At 40.8% G+C, this 21,758-nt stretch overlaps 1 protein-coding gene across 1 annotated transcript in view; it reads left to right on the top strand.

The window, feature by feature from the left end:
- The window catches only part of LOC126457597 (cytoplasmic dynein 2 heavy chain 1), an 808,157-nt gene that overhangs the window by 350,327 nt on the left and 436,072 nt on the right, over positions 1–21,758 (top strand). Inside the window, exons 29-30 of the mRNA XM_050094037.1 lie at positions 741–860; positions 17,629–17,811. Coding sequence (XP_049949994.1) covers positions 741–860; positions 17,629–17,811 — 303 coding nt within the window. The remainder of the gene's footprint in view (positions 1–740; positions 861–17,628; positions 17,812–21,758) is intronic.

Genomic DNA, 21,758 nt, shown 5'->3' with positions numbered 1-21,758 from the left:
GGATACAGTTTTCAATCATCTAGGGTCAAACTGATGTAGTCATGATCCCAGGAGAGGCACTGGAGGCAATGTCATGCTGTCGGCTAAGGCTCTCTAATTGGTTGTCTGCTGCCACAGCCCATTAATGCCACATTTCACTGCACTGTCCTGATGGATGTGTTCACTGACAATCCATGTTGATTTTTGAGGTTATTTCACGCAGTGAAATGTCACTGCTCTCGGTCATCAAGTGAAGGCCATCGGCCACTGCGTTGTCCGTGGTGAGAGGCAACGTCTGAAATTAGGTATACTCGGCACACTCATGACCCTGTGGATATCCTTTATGATTTCTGAAATGTGATGTTCCATGCATTTAGTTCCACCTACCATTCTGCATTTAGAATCTGTTAATTCCCTTCCTGCAGCCATAAGCATGTCAGAAACCTTTTCACATGAATCAGTGAAGTAAAAACGACAGCTCCACCTATGCACTGCACTCTTATACCTTGTGTAGACGATACTACCACCATCTGTATATGTGCATATTGCTGTCCCATGACTTTTGCCACATCAGTGTATTTTAACAGTACTACAGAATGCAATCTATGTTATTTACACAACACACACACACACACACACACACACACACACACACACAATAATCAGCTCTGTTCACACACAATAATCACCTTTGTATAGAAAATTAAAAGTAGTGAAGTCTCTATACATTTCTGTCTACTTTATCTTCCATATTTATTTAGGCAATGCGGATGGGTCTTGGAGGTAATCCATATGGTCCTGCTGGAACAGGGAAGACTGAATCTGTGAAGGCCCTTGGTGGATTGATGGGACGTCAGGTGCTTGTTTTTAACTGTGATGAGGTAATGAATTTGTTTTATTACAGTTTCTCCTTCTACATAGTTGTAACAACATGTAGTGCTTATGAGGCTTAATAAATTATTTATATTAAGCTCTTACACAATTTCAGACTGCTGTTAGAGAAGATATAAAAACGGTTTGTTCATGTTTGTGCATTGCTCAGCATACAGTAACTGAAGCTGCTATAACATCCCTCACAGCAGTCAGCTTTAATCTCATTGTAGTCTTACGGTGACTGAATTATTTTCTCAATCTCTTCATTATTGTAAACTCATGGGTCCCAGGCTCTTGGATAACAACACGTAATGGATGAGACAATAGTTTTGTTTTCTCAATGTGTTCACAATTCTAAGCTAATCTGAGTCCCAGACACTTGTGTCACAGATGAGGATTAATAACACAATAGTTTTATAACTCCTTGGATGATGTAAAATTGGTCATAATCATATCAAATATTCTAAAATTTATCTTCAGCTATATCATATTAATGCTGTTGTTTGATCTTCTACGGTCCATAGTTGTCACCCATCATTATTTTGACTAATAAGTTTGAATTTAACTGCTCATCTTCTCATGTTGTATTGAAATATTAATGAGGTTTTTAATGTACCTAATGCACATTGTGGTTATATATTCATATTGTGCTGTTTGTGTTAAGTACATAAAGATCAGACTAAAAATAGTGCATATAAGTCAGCTTAAAATTTTTAAATGATGAGTTTCCTTGGTCATGAATGTATGTGAGCATGATGAAGATTTAGATTTGATGAATACCTTGGAAATACCAAACAACATACAAAACTAACAGACAAATATAAATGGACCAACATAAATTACAAAAATAGTACACACAGCACTATACAAAATATCAAAAATGAATTCCTAATTACTGGAGATTCTTCGTTTCAAAATGTAGTAGCTCCCAGCTGCACAATCGATGTTTGCCTATGGATAACTCATCAGTTAAATAAGAATTTGGAGAATTTTCTTGAAGCAAAACATAGCCTAATGGAAAGGGTAAATTGTAATGCAAATTACGAAGCTGTTTATCACTGCGGGGATGAATTTCCTTCAAAGCTACCATGAGGAAGACCATCATCAATGAACAAGAAATGTGATTGCAACAGCAAAAAAAGTATTTTCAGCGTCAAAAGTGGCAGTAAGTGGCATTATCTGTAGAACATCAGCAAGCGACAAATATGTAGTCAAAGTCTTCTGTAGAAGGAGAGGTACAAATGTGGAATAGAGGGAGTACTATGAAGTAATATGGTGCCACACCTTGTAAGTGCTGTTCCTTGGTGATCTGCTTGAAAACCATGTTCAGCAACTGTAGACTGCTTTGAGATGCATTCATATTGCAGTTGGCAGCCATTGTGAGTGAGTGAAGCTGTTGTAATGAATTCAATAGGAGGAATAACTATTGCAGGTTGGTGTTTTTCAGTTTCATTCTTGTCGTAATATATAAATTATTAATGTGTTTTCTAAACAGACGTTTAGCTAATACATTAAGCTGTAACATGGCATGTTTGTTGCCTATTTGAATGTAATTCTTAATTTTATTTGCATTTCTGAATTTCAAGTTGGCTGTGTCATCGATATGGAATACAACTATTCCACATTGGTACCATAGTATTCCATGTTTGTACTACACTTTCACAGCCTGTTTTATTTGTAGGTGTTGCTTCAGAAATGACTTCACGGCTCGAAAACAGTAGGGTGAGTCTGCTATACAAACAGCTGCTAAAAATTTTAGAGAAAAGAAGACGGGCTTCCTGAAGGTGGCAAAAACTTTCCAAGTTCCCAGGGCCACTCTGTTTAGGCTAGTACAATTAAGTTCACCAGGTGATTTAGCCACAAAGACCAAACTTGGCCAAAAAACTGTTTTATCTATCAAACAAGAACAACAGCTGAGTGAATATAGCATGACAATGGAAAGTAAATTTTTTGGATGTATCCAATGGAATTTCAGTTTGCCAAAGCCAATAATATGAATAATCCATATTGGGTGAATGGTCTGGAAGAGGGTGATTACGCCTTTCCTTGAAGTGGCACAAAAAGGATATTTCAATTTGAGAACCCATAGCAACTTCATTTAATAGATCTCTAGGTTTCACAAGAGAAAATGTGGCAATGTTTTTCTCTCCACTTTCACAAGAGATGGAGAAAAATGTCTTTCCACCGAATAGAATATACAATGTTGAGGAACCTGGCTAAGCATTGTGTAGAGCAAAGTTCCCCATGTTATTGAAAGAAAGGGAAAGCAACAAGTGGCAGCCATCGCTTCTGCAGAGTGTGGATCACCTTTGACTGTGTGAGTGCTACAGCCTGTTTTGTTCCACCCATGATGATATTTTCTCATATGAACTGAAGCAGTCAGCTAATGAAGGGCACCCCATGATTCAAAGACAGCTCTTAGCAGACTGGGTTTAACATTTCTTTAGAAAGATGAAGCCAACAGCAGAATTACTGGTGCTTCTTATTCGGGATGGGCATTATAGCCACTCCAGAGATCGGGATGTTATAAATCTCGCATGCAAAAGCATTGTCAGCATCTTATGTCTACCTTTTCACATCTTCCACAAGATGCAACTGCTTGAGAAAATTCTCATGAGTTCTTTGAAAGTCTATTACTGTGAGTAGGTACGCATATGGATGAGGGAAAAATGCACATCCAGTAACAATCATGCACATCACTAAACTGTTTGGAGAGGTCAGATGGAGAAGACATTAGTAAATGGGTTTAGGGTGACAGGAACAAACTCATTAAAAACTCATATTTTCAAGGATGAAGATTTCATTGCCAGCAATAAAGGGATAATTTAGGACTTAAACAATGACCCAGTCAATGAAACATATGCAAGATCTGTGGCTTCTAAAAATGGGAAGGGTAATGCTGAAGCAGAGACAAGAACATTATCCGCTACATTGGAAATTACACCTTGGCAAATCTCACCCATTCCTCAAATAAAGAAGAGGCTGGGCACCAGGGGAGCAAAAGGAGTTTCTTCAGCATTATTTACCCCATTTCCATACAGGAGATCTCTTGAAGTATCGATGACAGCAACAAATAAACCGGAGACAAGGAATCAGTGGCCACCAAAGACTAGGCACTAAGAATCATCTGATTCTGAAGACAATGTTTTTAGTGTGAAAGATGATTTGTCCACCCTCAGTAGCGTTCTGGACAGCCATGTACCCACTAATGAAAATGCCTATTGTCTCTTTTGCCCAGGTAAATTTTCACAGGATAAGGCATGGTAATAGTTTGGACAAGAAGAGAATAGAAGCATTCAAAACGTGGTGCTACAGAAGAATGCTGAAGATTAGATGGGTAGATCACATAACTAATGAGGAAGTATTGAATAGGATTGGGGAGAAGAGAAGTTTGTGACACAACTTGACCAGAAGACGGGATCGGTTGGTAGGACATGTTCTGAGGCATCAAGGGATCACCAATTTAGTATTGGAGGGCAGCGTGGAGGGTAAAAATCGTAGAGGGAGACCAAGAGATGAATACACTAAGCAGATTCAGAAGGATGTAGATTACAGTAGGTACTGGGAGATGAAGAAGCTTGCACAGGATAGAGTAGCATGGAGAGCTGCATAAAACCAGTCTCAGGACTGAAGACCACAACAACAACAAAGGCATGGTAAGAATGGGTAACATGTCTAATGTGCAAAATGTGGCTGCGTACTGAATGTGCAAGCTACAATAAAGGAGGCTAAGTGTGTGACTTCTGCTAGTGAAATTACTTAGAGTAAGGAATTTAGAAACTGAAAATGATATATTTCGTTGGTTTTTCTACTGCATTATCATGTTTTAAAGTGTTTCCTTTGACAATGAATTATTAGATTTTTTATTATTTCTTTTAACTTTAATAGACTTGAAATGAATGGACTGTTCCATATTTGCACCCCATAATCTGAAGAGCCAAAAGTGTAAACTTAGCATTATGCATAATTAAAACAATGTTTCTAACATAGTATGTATTCAGAAATGTAGTAAGCATTAAAATACATCCCAGAGTATGGCTACAGCTATTTTGTTTACTTATTGTGAAAAACTGAGAAATTTATGAATGAAAAACAAAATGGTATTCCTTATTTGTACCACACATCTAGTGTCAGAGAACAGTGTACCAGTCTAGGAACAGTATTTTTATATCCAGGCTCCTTAGCGCAGGATGGCCTACATTTAAACAGGTTAGGGTTTGCAAAATTCAGCAAGATGTTTACTGGCATGTGTAAAATTATAAACAGTGAGGCAGACTAAATATGAGTGATGGGGATGAAAATCTGCCTAAAAGAATAAAAGATATAGGTCTGTTAAGAAAATCCATTCTTAAAACAATAGGTAACAGTAAAAACAATTTTTTTGTGCATTTAAATATAAATGCCATACATAAGAAACATATAAAGTGCAGAGATGCAAAAATTAATGATCTACAAATTTTCTTGGTGGGAGGGAGTAACATAAGGGGCGTTCAAAAAGAAACGAGTTGGAGGCATAATTACAGAAACCAATACCTGTATGTTAGAATTATTGACCCTGGCTGTTGAGACACTTGTCCCACTGTGATACAAGGTGGTGAATAGCTATCTCATAAAATTACCGGGGCTACGATGTAAACCAGTTCCACTATACAGCTGGAAATCGTTGTCTGAGGTGAATATTTTCCCCCCTTTTTTTTAAGACGCCCCCTTCTGATTCACTTCCTGCAGCAAGGGACAACAATGAATGCCCCAGTGTTACTCACAAACCTTGACCACCCTTCGTCAAGTGATCAAATCGAAATGACCAGGCAATCTCACTCCTGTGGTCATTCTGCTCCACGACGATGCAAAGCCTCATACAGCCAACACAATCGTGGCAATCCTGCAGAAATTCAAATGGGAGGTTCTCAGCCACCCTCCATACAGTGTGGACCTCTCTCCCTGTGATTACGCCATTCTCGGTCCACTTTAAAAGGCACTGACGGGCGAACAATTCACCTCAGATGACTATGTCCAGCTGTACGTGTGGAACTGGTTAACATTGGAGCCCCGGGAATTTTATGAGACAGCCATTCACCGCCTTATGTTACAATGGGTCGAGTGTCTCAACAGCCAAGGTCAATACTTCTAACATACAGCTGATGGTTTCTGTAATTATGCCTTTAGGTCATTTCTTTTTGAACACCCCTTATATATCAGTCCTTTGCCTAAACAAACTTTGGCTAAATAATGTAGGGAAGTATGTTGTATCTGGTAGCTTTTATAGAAGTGAAAAAATTCAGGGGACTTCCTGCATACTAATTAAATATTCTGTAACATGTGAGTTAAGAGTTGATTTTAATTTTCTAAATGATGAGAACATGCTTGAAAGTTGCAGTATGGAATTAGAGAGACAAAATATTGTAATAAGTTCACTATAGAGAATCCCAAGTAAAGAAGTAATGAAAGTATTTCTGTTTAAACCAAGGAGTCTCTTACAGAAACTAATGAAAGAGCTAAAGAAAAGGATTATCACAGCTTCTGATTTTAACATAAACATAATAAATGAATGCAGTTAATCAACAGATTTTATTGATCTGATTGAAACATTTGGTTTCAAGCTAAACTTCACAGAATTCACAAGAGAGACTAAACAAACTGCAGCCTATATAGCTAACATTCCGACAAATTGTTCATTTCATAATACAAAAAAATTCTCCATTGATGTATGTATTTCAGATTATTCTTCACTGTTTTTGGAGCTACCAAAAGTAAATGAATCAGTCATTAGAAAAACGTGCATCAAGCAATGCTCCAGTTAGGAAATTATAATCTTGTTTTATTGTCGGATTACAAATGTAGACTGTCAGTGGATCATTGTACTACAAGTTACGAAACTTACGACAGATTTCTTAGGGATATTTTGTTTCTTTTAATGAAATATTTCCCCCTACAGTTTGCCATAAAAATGACTAGCAAACAGAATTGGGTAACTGCTGGTATAAAAATGTCAAGTGACAGAAGAAGTCAGTTACATAACAAACTAAAAAGTAATGCAAATGTAGATTTTATAAGCAATGTAAAAAGATATAACACTAAATTTGGAAGAGTGTTAAAGACAGCAAAAGAAATGGCACACAAAAAATTTATTCTGATCCATACAAATAAATCAAAGGCAGTTTGGTCAGTTTTGAAATCTGAACTCTAGTGTCCTAGCCAACAGTCCACAAATTTACTATCTTGATAGATAGGTGACAGAACCATTGTAAACCTTTCAGAATTATCAGAATATTTCAATGTGTTTTTTTAATAAATGTATGAAAATCAGATGTTGATGAAAGTGGCTGCATAGATAATCTCCAACGCTTTGGTTTCAATCAAGATAACAGGCGAACTGTGACATAGCTTGAATGAATTACAGCTAAATCTGTAGAAGAAGCTGTATTCTCCCTTAAAAATAAAAAATTTGACTGGATGTAATGAAATACCTTCTATAGTAATTAAAACAGTTTCTAGTATAATGTCAGGACCCCTATCTGAAATAATAAACCAGTAATTTAGAGAGGGTGCTTCCCAGATGCTCTAAAGCAGACGTTCCAGAAAGGAATATGTAGAAAACTACTGCCCAGTATGATTTCTCCTAATATTTTCAAAAGTGTTCAAAAAGTTGTTGCAATAGAAGCTTCATGGCAAAATCACAATAAATCAGTTTGGTTTGCAGAAAGGGAAGAGTACAATATGTGCCACTGACAGATTTGTTGGGAAAATTTGCTTATTTCTTGACACATTCCAAAAAGTTACAGGAATTTTCTGTGACCTTACAAAGACTTTTGACTGTGTAAACCATTCTCTATTTACATAAATTAGAAAGATACAGAGTAAATGGTAGTTATTTGAAATTGATCAAACCATATTTAACAGACAGAAGACCAAGAGTAATTGTAATGTCAGGCATAGGACATTGTTTCTCGGAATGGAAAATTATTTCACAGGGAGTCCCACAAGATTGCATCTTAGGTCCAGTCCTGTTTTTATTTTATGTAAATGATTTACTTCAAAATATAACATCCCACTCAATTTTATCTGCAGACAACACATCTGTGCTCATTGAAAGTGAGGCCACAGAACAAATTCCCCAAAGAGTCATTAAGTCCCTAAATAGTTTAGAAGATTGGTTTGATGTAAATGGATTAATACTATACAGAGAGGGAAAAAAGGAAAACCATCCAAATCAAGTAACTTCCAAATTCCAATAAAAATCAAGAATTTAGAGAAGCAGAATCTCAAATTTCTGTCGATAATTTTTAGAAAAAAAAATTACCCTGATCTTCTCACTCACGCTACATAGCAAAAAAGTTAAATGGTCTTGCATTTGCAATGACAGTGTTGTCCTATTGTGATAAACCTTTAGCATTTCTTTTATGTTTTCGTCTTCTTCAAAGGCAAAGAGAAAAGATGAAGCGGTAGCCCATCATAGAGCCTATGCGTACCGTCATGTATTTTTGATTTTCAGTTGTTAAAAAAGAGGTGAGTTTTTCTTGTACCATTAAGAGGAAGGAAGAATTCGCGCTCAGCTAGTGAATGAGTGAGAAGCACGCCATTTTAAGCAAGTAATTGTAGATTGCCATTTTGGGGTCGCTATGAATAAGTGAGTAGTATATATTTCATATGTACACCATTTAGAAAATACAGTATTGTTTTATTAACAGAAAGGTCGTGTGGGTTGTTATGTCAAATAGTACGATAATTACAAGAACTGAAGCCCACCTGTGTACTTTTGAAATATTACGAAGATCCGATAAGCTCAATGGGAACACGGTCAAGATTTTGATGGTGAACACTGCGACCAAACATAGCATTATAAAGAAGGGCAAGCACAAATCTACAGCGGAGAAAGAAACTACTTCCCCCTGCAAAATAATATGAATTAATACGAACTTATTTCCAGGCATAGCTCAGCTTATTGTGCTTGTCATTCATGCCAAAGAATTAATCTCATTAATTCAATACATTTTAAAAAGCCACACATTTCAACATTTTATTATCATTTATTCCAGTATTTTATTATATTATACTATGCAAGTGACATTGACACTAGGAAAGTTGTTTACTACAGCTATTTTGAAACTATTATATGATACGGAATAACCTTTGGTGAAATGCAAGTAGCATAAATAGAATATTATTACTTCAAATAGCTGTTATTAGGAATATGTGCAATATTAAGCCTAGAGAGTGTGGCGTCTCTGGCACAGAGCACCCTGTCTTTGGGTACCTTTTTCTTTGGACTAGCGAGTCTGGCGTGAACTTTGTGCTCGTGATATGTGTAACAGCCATAATTGTCATATGTAGAAGTGATCAATAAAAGTATATTTCATATAGAAGTGAGTTATCTCTCAACTAAGCTCCCATTATAACCACAGCAGTGACCCTGATACCGTCGACATCGCATCGAGCGTTATTTGTGCTTGTTTTCATCATTCACTCACATCATATGCCAGACTGCATTGTTTACGCCACAATGCATCTGCCTGTCACTTTCGGTGCAAGTGTAACAGGCCCCATTAACTCTGCCAATTGCAACCATGAGTGAACAAGTGTACCTTCTTCGAACTTGATTATAAGTGAACAGTTATCTGTGCTGGGCCATGCCGGCAGCCACCTAACCTTACCCGGTTCAACATGTCTGTCGCATAGTGTGGCAACACAACAGCAGCCTCAACATGGACAGTGCCTGCCACCTAACCACAACATGGAGGACGTTCCAGTTAAAGACAATGCGGTCTATCCTTCATGTACATCTTCACCTTGAGGATGGATTGGTGCCCCGGAAATTTCTAGGATGGTGAATTGAACGTTACAATGTATGGGGTAGCACGTTCTCATGTACATAGTGTGGCAGCACCTCCCTGCACGCCGTTTTGGTGATGCTGGTTAGCTCGATCACGCTGGTTTCTGCGACCGTCACTCTGTGGTTGCACCATGATCACCTTCTGCTCACTTTCGTAATGATGCCGACCCTTCCACCTGCTCCGGTTCTCGGGTCCACCAACCTGTGGCTCCACCACGACTGACCCCTGCTCACAGTTGCAATGGTACCGGCCGTTGCACCCGTGCCGCATTCTTCATCAGGTTTGCTGGGTGGACACACCTTGGTGGCCTATACACCCACCTCCACTCCCTCCGTATAGTGTGCTGCATGCGGCCACCACCCCACCCAGACCTCGGGCAACGCACCATGCACTGATACCGCACTTTCGGCTTCGGAGGTGTCCTGCTCCAGCCGCACCGATTTCCAGCTGCTGGAGCAGACTAAACATGTGGTACCAGGCAGATTCTGTAAGCTACCTGCATTACAAAAATACAACCCAAAAACTTGATTGGACCACCTCCTGGATATCCACGGCATCTCTGACGACAGTGCCCATTTAGTCTGCCTGGTGAGCCATCTTCACACACATATGGACCTCATCAGCAATTTGCTCCTCTCACTGCCTATCTCGCACAAATATTCAATGGTCAAGTCACTGTCTATCGAGCTTCTTTCCTGCCCTCCAGCAGGGGTTATCCGTCACATTATACGCGAGGAGCATCATGATGATCGCACCCCTTTGCTACTTTGGTGGCGTCTATGTGCTTTAATTGACAACCACGCATTGCCTGACACTGCTCTTTGGACATTGGACGTTAGGTATGGTCAAAATGCCTTTGGATCTGCAGCTTCATCACCCGCCTCACATTGCTGACCTACTCAAGGTTCGATTACGTATGGTGGATCAGAATTTCTCTATCATTCGTAGCTGACACGACCTGTCACGAACGACATCACCACCATCCTACTCAGCTGGAACACCTGTGCCTCCAGTTCCGTGCCCAACCAGCAGAGACCAATGTGCTTGCCTCGATGCCTCAGCTGCCCATCAGGAGCTGCCACCTAATGGCCTACATGATGTAGTGCCAGTGGGCTCCTGACAGCTGCTGACCGTACCTGAGCAGCAGCCCGATTAGCTACCAACCCTGCCGCAGTCAGCCGCTACCCGTGCCCGCACCTCGTTGGAATGCTATCCGGTCCACTGTGCTGGTTCCACACTACATACAGGGATGCCGCCAATGACTGTCGCGCACCCTGCGCCTCCCCAAATGAGACTGGCAGGCACGTTTAGGTGCCATGTCCCACCACGCACCTTCAGGCACCTATCTTCTGATGCTGCACGACCCGCTTCAGCGATGCGACACCTCTGTGCCACAGATATCCCGACTAGCATCCGCTTTCCTGTCGACACTGGTGCCAACATTAGCATCAACCTGTCCAAGCACACTGTCAACACATTATCTCCCACTACCCTGGCCATGATTGCTGACAACCATTCTCCCTTTGCCGTCCATGGCTTCATCAAGACGTCGCTTCACTTCTCACCACTTCACACCTTCCCTTGGACCTTCCATGCTGCCAACGTGAACCTGTCTACACCAAATTTCAGCACTACTTCGCTCTCCGCCTCCTTGGCTGCGCTTACCACATGTGCTTACCTGGTTGAGGTCATAACCTCATGGCTCTCTGATCTGTCATACGTGTGCTCCCAGGTCGACGAACTCTGCACCCAGAACGATGAGTTATGCACCCGCATCACCTCTGCCTCCGCAGAATTGTCACATTACGGTGTACCATACATCACTTATCTGCAGCCCCACAGTGAGGCGGCCCAGCACATGCCTCTACAGAGTCTTCTCACCAACCTGCTCCAGTGTCAAGCATTCCACCGCCTGCTGTTTATTTCTCATCGCTGTGGAAGAATCTCCAAGACGCACTTGCATTCACCCTCCAGATTCTTTGCGTCGCTTTACTCCTGCATCACGCCTTCCATTGCTGAATACAGCTGACACCTCGCCTACATTGCCTTGGTTTGTCAAGGTCAGTGAACTGATGTTGCCTGTGGATTCCTTCTTGACCCCTCATGCCAACTCCCCTATGTGATTTTCGGCCATCAGTAATGGCACTTGCCTAAGATCCGCAATGCCAATGGCCCGTCTGTTTGTTATAAGGCCAGGTATCTTAATGGTTCCAAACTTCTGCACGCAAAGAAGATCGTTCAGGACCTGTTGCCTTTGAGAGTCCTCCACCCCTCCGATAGCAACTGGTCTTCCCCTGTTCACCTTGCTCCCAAAAAGGACGGCACCTTACGGATGTGTGGGGACTGCAGGTCCCTTAATGCCTGCACCGTTATCGATAACTACCCCATACCACATATACAAGATTTCACACAGTTGCTTCCTGGTTTTACCTTTTTCTTTGTATTAGATTCCTGTGCATCCACCAGATATTCAGAAGATGGCCATCATTACGCCTTTCGGCTTATTTGAAAATTGTTACATGCCTTATGGACTGAAAAATGCTGTTCAGACATGGTAGCATTTCATTGATTCCATTTTGCTTCCTCTGCCTTTTGCTTACGCTTACTTGTACAATATCCTTACCTTTTCTTCCTCCGCTTAGGAGCATCAATTCACCTCGCTTGAGTCCATTCAGCCCTCACTGCCAATGGCTTGGTAATCAGCCATGATAAATCTCTACTATGTTCAACATCCATTGTCTTCCTCGGCCATTCTGTCTCTACCGACACCCTCTGGCTGACAAGTTCTTGTGTCAAAATCATACTTAAATTTCCTCTCCTGTGGATTATGCTCAGCTCTGTCGTTTTCTGGGTATGGCAAACTTTTACCGCAGCCATATTCCTCAAGCTGCCTCTGTCGAAATGGCCCTCATCAATGCTCTCTCTGGCAAGAATGCCACTGGAAAACGGAGGTTGGAGTGGACCCAACCAATGCTCGACACTTTGGTAACCTTAAAACTGCTCTAGCCAAAGCCGTCACACTTGCCCACCCTGACCCTGAGACCCGTGTCTCGATCACAACTGATGCCATTGATTCAGCTGTGGGCGCCGTTTTACAGCAGCACACTGCTGACTCCACCCAGCCCCTCCACTTCTTTTCCAAGAATCTGAGTAAGAGCCAGTACAATGGTCAGCATTTGACTTTCTGCTGCTCACAGTGTATGAGGTGATTAAACATTTTCATAGTGACCTCAATGGATGACTCTTCACCACCTATACTGAGCACAAGCCACTCGTGAACACTAATCCAGCTGAAGACTTTCCACCCAGGCATTTCCGCCATGTAGACTATATCTGTCAACACTCTTACAATGCATGCTATATCCGCGGCATGAAGAACGTTGTGGCAGACTACCTTTCCCTCATCTGGTGCTAAATGCACTGCTGAATCTGGAGGAGCTCGCCCGACTACAGGCCGACAATGGCGATATACAACAACTAAGATCAGACAACGGTTCATCGTTCTCTGTCCAGCCCTGTGTACTACCTGGTTCGGTAATCCCTGTCCTTTGTGACACCTCTATGGGCACACTTTGGCCCCTGGTCCCCACTGCTCTTCACCATAGGGTCTTTATTGCCTTGCATGGGTTAGCTCATCCTGGGACACTAGCCGTGAAATGGCTGGTCATGGAGCACTTTGTCTGGCCTAGTGTCAAGCACGACTGCCGCGCATGGAGCCGTGTGTGCATTTTGTGCCAATGCTGTAAAGTCAGCAGGCACACCCACCTCCTCTGGGCAAGTTTGACATCCCTAAGGGGCGTTTCTGGCATGACCATATCAACGGCATTAGCCCTTCCTCTGTCCGAGGGCTACAGATATATCTCGGTGGTCATCGACTGTGTGACCCGCTGGATTGAGATGGTCCCCCTTCCTGACATCACAGCCGAGACTGTTGCCTGTTCCTTTGTCTCGGTGTGGGTTGCTTGCTTCGGCTGCCCCCCTATCTCTCACCACCAACCAGAATGACAATGTGAGTCAGCACTCTTTGCATGCCTCTGCGAACTCTGTGGCATCACCAAGTTTCATACCTCAGCTTACCACCCGCAGGCGGACAACCTTGTCGAGCAGTGGCACTGCACGCTCAATGCTGCCCTAATGTGCCATGGAAGCCTATGGTTGGAGGCCCTCCTGTGGGTCCTGCTGGGTATTCACTCAGCTCATAAGGAAGATCTCAATGCCTAACTCACTGAGGTTCTGTATGACAAGCCCCTTCTTCTCCTTCCCGAGTTCATTGAGGATTCACCCCCCTCTACAACCAAGGATCTCCCTGTCCTGGTTGAGCATGTCTGCATGCACATCACACCCTGCCCCCCCCCCTTCACCCCTCCCCTGTGTTTGTCCACAAGGACATAGCTATGTGCGACCTTGTTAAGCTGTGGGACGACACTGTGCGGGCAGCCCTTTAGCCGCCCTATTCGGGCCCTGACCATGTACTACATTGCAGTACCAACACATTTGTCATCCACCTCCATGGATGGTTCCAGACAGTTCCAGTTGTGAGAGTTAAACCAGCGTGGTCCCTCAACGTCGACCTTCCTCTCGACGCAGCATTTGGCCGACTTGTCTCCTCTCGCTGTCACCTCTCACGTGCAGCCATTGGAACCACTGGGCTGCCGACACTGCCATCCCCAGTTCCCGCACCGGCCACCGCCTACATCCACTGCATTGGCACTGAGATTACGACTTCATTGCTTTTTGCATGCAAAAATTTTATATTGCACCATAATGCCTGAAGTAGTGCTAATGTGTCTCACTTCAATCAGTGGAAAATTTTATATAATGATCATATTGGCTAAATTTTATATGGATTTTCTTTATAGCATTTGACTGTCTTCAGCATTTTTAGTTATATTAAGAATGACGGTGGATAAAATGTAACACAACTTTTTTCCTTCAGAGATAAGGAAAACCTGGTCATTATTGTGGATAATATTATGACATTGGAATGGGTGGTCACATTGTGACTGGCCAAGTGAGCTACTGATGTATCTATTCCAAAATCACAAGGATTTCTGTAAAGATCGTTTGTTCTCTGGTTTAGTCTGTAATTTCTGGAGTCTCCTCAGAAATCTGATGGATGTTGTGCACAATTAATGTCCAAGTACAGTGAACAGCAAGTATAGGGGCGTGTTCACAGACTGTTGTCCATCAGCTATGCAGAATCATCTGAAAATAATCATAGAATGTATAACATCTTAAGCATTATTGAGTAATGTCATCAAATGTTGTTAATATTGAATCCATATGTTCTTTGAATAGCACTTCTGTATCATGTGCAGTATACTTTTTGTGTTAATTAATAAATAACTTCATTGAAGTTGGAATGTTGGTGAACATCAGCTACAGAAAAAATATGTATTATATACAAATATAGAGATGCAGATGTCAATTGCCAGCATTTAATAGCTTGTGATAGATTGGTACATAAGTGAGGATGAAGAATTAAAAGTAAATCCAGTGCTCAATACACGGCCCTACAATTATCTTGACGTAAAAGAAAAAGAAGAAGCAAATAATACTTCAAGAAGGGAATTCACTGAACAGCATTGTTCCATTGCAACAGCTCATGACATGTTGCCAGATCATGATAAAATGCATTATACGATGTTCACAAGAGTACCAAAGGAGATCTCGTTATCCTTTTCAAGGGAATCTGAGTGATAGGACAGTACGTTCATCCCTGGAAGGAAGCCATTTTAATCCCTCCTATGGAGCCAAGGAAGAAGTATATTTGCCCACATAGATATTACAGTGTTGCCTTTGCAAACAGTGTAGGAAATAGGTGGAATGAATAGTGAATTATCATCTTGTTTGAATTCTGGAATCCAGACATCTTCTTAGATGCTTCCAGACTGGGTTCAGGATGTATCACTCCACCATTGACCTTGCTGGAGAAAGGTATATAACAGAATTCCCCACACAGGCAGCATGATTTTTTGACCTTGAGAAAGAGTATCCTTGGACTGCTTGACTTTTAGTGTTGCTGAAGATATGTCTTCATCTTTTTAAGCTCCTTCCTGTCATGTCACTACTTCATATATCGAGGTGGAAAGTCATGACATTCAGGTTTGAGCAAGAAAATGATGTTCCTCAGAGGAGTTTCCTGCGTGTTACCCCTTTCACTATCACTACACAGCATTACACCCATGACTGGAAAGCTTGTACATACAGTTCTACTTCAGACAATGTAGCTATATTTTGCTGCTGATCCAGTGTGAAACAGCTGTTGAGCAGTTTCAGATGATCATAAGAAGAGTGGAGAAATGGATGGTGTGCACTGGTTTCAGGTTTACATCTGAGAAAACTACCTGCAACAATTCCCGCCATTCAAAGTGGGTCATAAAGAATGTTGTTTGGAAGATGTCTGATTTAGTGAGGTTTTTGGACATTACCTTTTAATAAGAAACTCACTTGGCTACCACACCACCTCTTAAAGTACTTACCATCTTGAAGTGCATTAGCCACAGGTCTTATGAAGCAGATAAAGTATACCGGATCCATTTTATCAAAAAAAATTTCTAACCCTAGTGCGACATGCCCCTATAGAACCAACTCTACCTCTGCAGAGAGGCTGGCAAGTCACTGTTGTCCATCAAGTGACTATTGCTCATGGTTCGCCAAGTTTATATTTTCTTAGGTTTTTGTCTGATTCAAAGTCACTGCCATTCCATCTGTTTGTTCAGCCTAATATACGAATGATTTGTTAGATACTCACAGGTCACAATGCTGTTAGGGATCTGTGCAAAGCAAACTGTTGAGGTACTGAGTGTGGGCCAGATTCCAGTTTTTGCCCAAAGATAGACTTAAAAGTGTCCCTTGAAGCTCAATATTACCAGAGCTATAATCAGTCTTTTGGAATGCAAGGAGGAGAGTCCCTTGGATTTCATCAAGTATTTCATTAAAGCTGAAGACATTATTGTTTCTCAAGAGATTATCACTCTCTTAAAGTTTTGTTTCACTGGGAGGTTTCATCTTGTTCTTTATTGTAATTAAATTTAGTTTCTGCACTGGGTGTAGATAACCTTGATATCAAGTACTCTAATCCCAAACATCATGTTTCTACCAACTGCTATCTCCTTCTTGGTACAAATAAGTGCTAAATCAGTCAGTAAGTCTCTCTTAGAGTGGCAGTACATCATAAAACCTACAAAAATGAAAAATAAGCTAAATCACTCACTCACCTGCATATGACACAGCTGCATGTTACAGAAAAGTGACTATGCACAGTTGCCAAGGCAGATGTGTGAGAGGGACGAGGAAAGAACTGGTGCAGATGACAGTTGGGGAAGACTGGTGGGTCAAGGATGGGAAGTACTGGAAGAGAGAGGGTGAATGATTCAAGGAGTTTGTCCAGTCCACAGGCCGAAATCTCATTTAGTCTCCATTCTTGGCTATCCATCACTCCCCTTTCTTCTAGCCTTACCTATCTTGTTATTTTCTACACTGTCTCCTTCCTCCATCAGCAATCCTTCTGATCCTCCCATGTTCTACCACCTTTATTTTATGATTGTTCCATAACTTATCCACATCTTCCCTGTGCTGACAAAATTCATCTCTTATGTCCCAATATTCGTCTTTCTTCTTGTTCTCCAGCATGTCTTCTCTCAACCTAGCTGCCGCATTGCTTTCCTTCTCCATCCAGTTTCAGGGGGATTTTTTTTTTAATTTATTTTTATAGAACGTTTGAAGATTTTGGCCAGCTCTTATACTGTTTTGTAATTTAACATGATGAATTTAATCTGACTTACATGTTTGATAAAATAGTTGAATCAATTTTTTTTCAACTGCTTCATGAAATTATTTAGTTTCAGACCGTATGTTTGATATTAATTATAAACTATCATGGAAGTGTTCTTTTTTTCCTTAGATGAATGTGATTTGCAACAAAAGGAAAATATTTTTTCAGGCTATCGATGTAACATCAATGGCACGAATGTTCACTGGTATTGTTAAATGTGGAGCATGGGGCTGCTTTGACGAATTCAACAGGCTTGATGAGGCAACTCTTTCTGCAGTATCTTTGCAGATTCAACCAATACAGATGGCTCTGAAACTTGGACTGAAAACTGTGAAGATCCTTGATGAAGAAGTAAGTGATAATTTCCTATGTCTGTGGAAATTAGATTCAAATTTCCTTTTTTAAACTGAGTTTCACTGTTTTACTGCAAGGAAAAAAAAAAGAAAAAAAACGAATTTAACTGATGTGTGGCATGTAGAAGCATGCAACAGAAAACAGTATTTACACTAGCTTTTGAGCTATTGCTCTTTCTCTAGTAAACACACATTCATACACTCCAAAAAGCACGCACCCTCAGCAAAACTGACTGCCTATTATTGATAACAGTTCCCTGGTCAAGTGGAAGTGGAAAAGTGGTAGGTAAGGATGCATGATGTGGTGGTGGGAGGTTGGGGCGTAATGGGATAGTATGAGACAGAACTGTCGATAGGTGACTCAGTGACATTACAACAAGATGAAAAGGATTCAAAGTATAGAGCATATAAGAGGTAGAGTGAGAAGGTAGGGAAGTAAAGGAGAGGAAGTTGGAGATTAAGAGGGAGGCAGGGAGGGAAGAAAGTTAAAGGATGGAAAGGGGAGGGGGGGGGGGGAGAAAATGGAAGAATATGGGTAGATGGCAGTACAAAATCTTGATGGGGATAGAGTGGTGTGGACAGAAAAGAGAAGGGAAAAGGTAATATGAGCCAGTTTAAACAGGTTAGCATAGGTTTAGCCCAGAGGACTGTGTGAGTACAAGATATGCTGGAGAGAAAATTCCCACCTTCATAGTTCAGAGAAACCAGAGCTGGAAAGGAATGTCCAAATGTCTTACATAGTGAAGCAGCCTTTGAAGTCATTAGTGTTGTGGTGCACAGCATGTTTGGCAACTGTATGTTAAAGCTGCAGTTTGCCTCATGCCATTCATGCAGTTAGACAGTTGCTTACATGTCATGTCCATGTAGAATGCTGTGCAGTAATTGTTGCATATCTGATATCTAACCTGGCTGCTTTACACACGTGATTCTGCCTTTTATAGGGTAGGAAATGCCTGTGACTGGACTGTGGTGGGAGGTGGTAGGTGGATTTATGGGAGAGGTGTTGCACCTGGATTGACCACAAGGAAATGGCCCATGGGATGCAGGATTGAGAGCAGGATTGGAATAGGGATGAACAAGGATATTCTATAGGTTGGGTGAGTGGTAGAATCCAACTTTTGTCAATGTGGTCAGGATTTGGGTAGGATGTCTCACATATCAGGGCATAATGAGAGGTAGTTGAAGCCCTGGTGAAGACGAAGTAAATATTCCTGAATTCCAAGCAAGAGCAACTGCCAAGATGAGAAACATAGTAGCTATTCTTGGTGAAGTAGGTATCCTTGGAGCAACAAAGCAGCTTAAATCACTTAATAAAGCCAAGGTGTCCAGTCCAGATTATATACCAGTCAGGTTCCTCTCAGAGTATGCTGATACAATAGCTGCATATTTAGTAATTATATGCAACCACTCGCTCACAGAAAGATCTGTACCTAAAGACTGGAAAATTGCTCAAGTCACACCAATACCCAAAAAGGGAAGTGGGCATATCCGCTGAATTGCAGGCCCATATCACTAATGTCGATTTTCAGTAGGGTTTTGGAACACATACTGTATTCGAACATTATGAAGTCCCTCAAAGAAAACGATTTATTGACACATTATCTGCACAGATTCAGAAAATATCGATCATGCAAAACACAACTAACTCTTTATACTCAGGAGGTAATGAGTGCTATCGACAGGGGATGTCAGACTGATTCCATGTTTTTAGATTTCCAGAAGGCTTTTGACACCGTTCTTCACAAGTGTCTTCTAACCCAACTGCATACCTACAGAATCTCGCCTCAGTTGTGTGACTGTATTTGTGATTTCCTGTCACAAAGGTCACAGTTCGTAGTAATGTACAAGAAGTCATCAAGTAAAACAGAAGTAATATCTGGCATTCCCCAAGAAAGTGTTATAGGCCCTCTATTGTTCCTGATCTGTATTAATGACATAGGAGACAATCTGAATAGCTGTCTTAGATTGTTTGCAGATGATGCTGTCATTTACCATCTTGTAAAGTCATCATATGACCAAAACAAATTGCAAAATGATTTAGATAAGATATCTGTATGGGGTGAAAAGTGGCAATTGACCTTGAATAAAGACAAGTGTGAAGTTATTCACATGAGTACTAAAAGAAGTCAGCTAAATTTCGATTACGCGATAAGTCACACAAATCTGAGGGCTGTAAATTCAACTAAATACTTAGGTATTACAATTACAAATAACCTAAATTGGAACAATCACATAGACAGTGTTGTGGATAGAGCAAACCAAAGACTGTGATTCATTGGCAGAACACTTAGATGGTGCAACAGGTCTGCTAAAGAGACTGCTTACAACACACTTGTCCGCCCAATCCTGAAGTATTGCTGTGCGGTATGAGATCTGCTTCAGGTGGGACTGAAGGATGACATTGAAATAGTTCAAAGAAGGGCAGCTCATTTTGTATTACCGCAAAATAGGGGAGATAATTCCACAGACATGATACGTAAATTGGAGTGGCAATCATTAAAACAAAGACGTTTTTCGTTGCGACGGGATCTTCTCATGAAATTTCAATCACATGTTTTCTCCTCCAACTGCGAAAACATTCTGTTGGCGCCCACCTACATAGGAAGAAACAATCATAATGATAAAATAAGAGAAATCAGGGCTCACACAGAAAAATTTAATTGCTCATTTTTCCCGTGCGCCATCTGAGAGTGGAACGGTAGAGAGACAACTTGAAGGTGGTTCATTGAACCCTCTGCCAGGCACTTTATTCTGAATTGCAGAGTGATCACGTAGACTTAGATGTAGAAGTAGACAATGTGGTTGAGTCTTTCAAGTCCACAGTGACACTGGATGATCAGAGGAATGTTGGTCGGCGGCTGGTTAACAGATTTACTGATGCCAGAGGAGGAGACAACATGGGATAATTTTTTATGGATGAGCTCGATAGAATAGTGTCGGTCAATAAAAGCTGTGATGAGGTTATCTGCATATTTCAACAACTGCTTCCCATTGCAGATGTGGCACCACAAGTGTTGAGGCTACAAGCTAAAGACTTTTTGACATGGAATGGGTGACAATTGTCAAAATGGAGGTACCATTGGTGATTGGTGAATTTGATGTGAATAGGCATAATTATGGAGTCATCTGAGATGGGGGAAGGACTAGATGAAGCATTTTGGAAGAGGTGTTGACGTTACGGAGGAAGGACCAAAGGTTGTTCCTGCCTTAAGTCCAGATCATGAAAATATAATTTCCATCCTGAAACCTCCATTGTTGTTACATAAATAAAAATTAAAAAGAAGATAGTGTAAATTCATAAATTTTCACTGTGATACAATAATTTCACCAACTGAAGTAAAATGGCTATCATATTATTGATGTCTGTACAGACCTGTAAAAGCTATGAGATAGAGAAATTTCTTTGACAGGTAACATGGAGCAGATGTAAAGTGAAACAGGTTTACTTACATATAATATTACATTGTATTTTCCATTGTTTTGAATCTAGAGTATTAGTGTTTTGAAGTAAGGTTGAATATTACACTAATATAGAGTGAAGCAGATGTGATTATTATGCTGAACATTGGTTCAGGTGGTACAAATCATGTCCAAAATAAGTTATTTAGGAGAAAAAAAATCTAAAGTTGTAGTAGTTAGAATCACAAGTAAGAACAAAAATCTCACTCTTGTAGTTTCATTTGTTTCTTTCAGGGTTAACTAAAATATGAAATTGGCCATTGCATTTTGGGCAGAATCATTATGACCTGAAGAAATAATTTTAGGCAAACAATAGAAAATTGGGATGGTCAGTTAGGTATTTACCCCTTCTGCTCTCAAATATTATTCTCCTACATTAATCACTTATCACTGACAGTTCTTCAAGACAGAATAGACTTTTGCAAGTAGGAATGCACACCACTAATGAACTGAATGAAATGTATCTTTCTGTCCATCATTTGTTTT

The sequence above is a fragment of the Schistocerca serialis genome, chromosome 2 (genome assembly GCF_023864345.2).
Source record: "Schistocerca serialis cubense isolate TAMUIC-IGC-003099 chromosome 2, iqSchSeri2.2, whole genome shotgun sequence".
Lineage (NCBI taxonomy): Eukaryota > Metazoa > Arthropoda > Insecta > Orthoptera > Acrididae > Schistocerca > Schistocerca serialis.
Note: the sequence above shows the minus strand (reverse complement) of the source record. Positions and strands in the feature narration are given on the sequence as shown.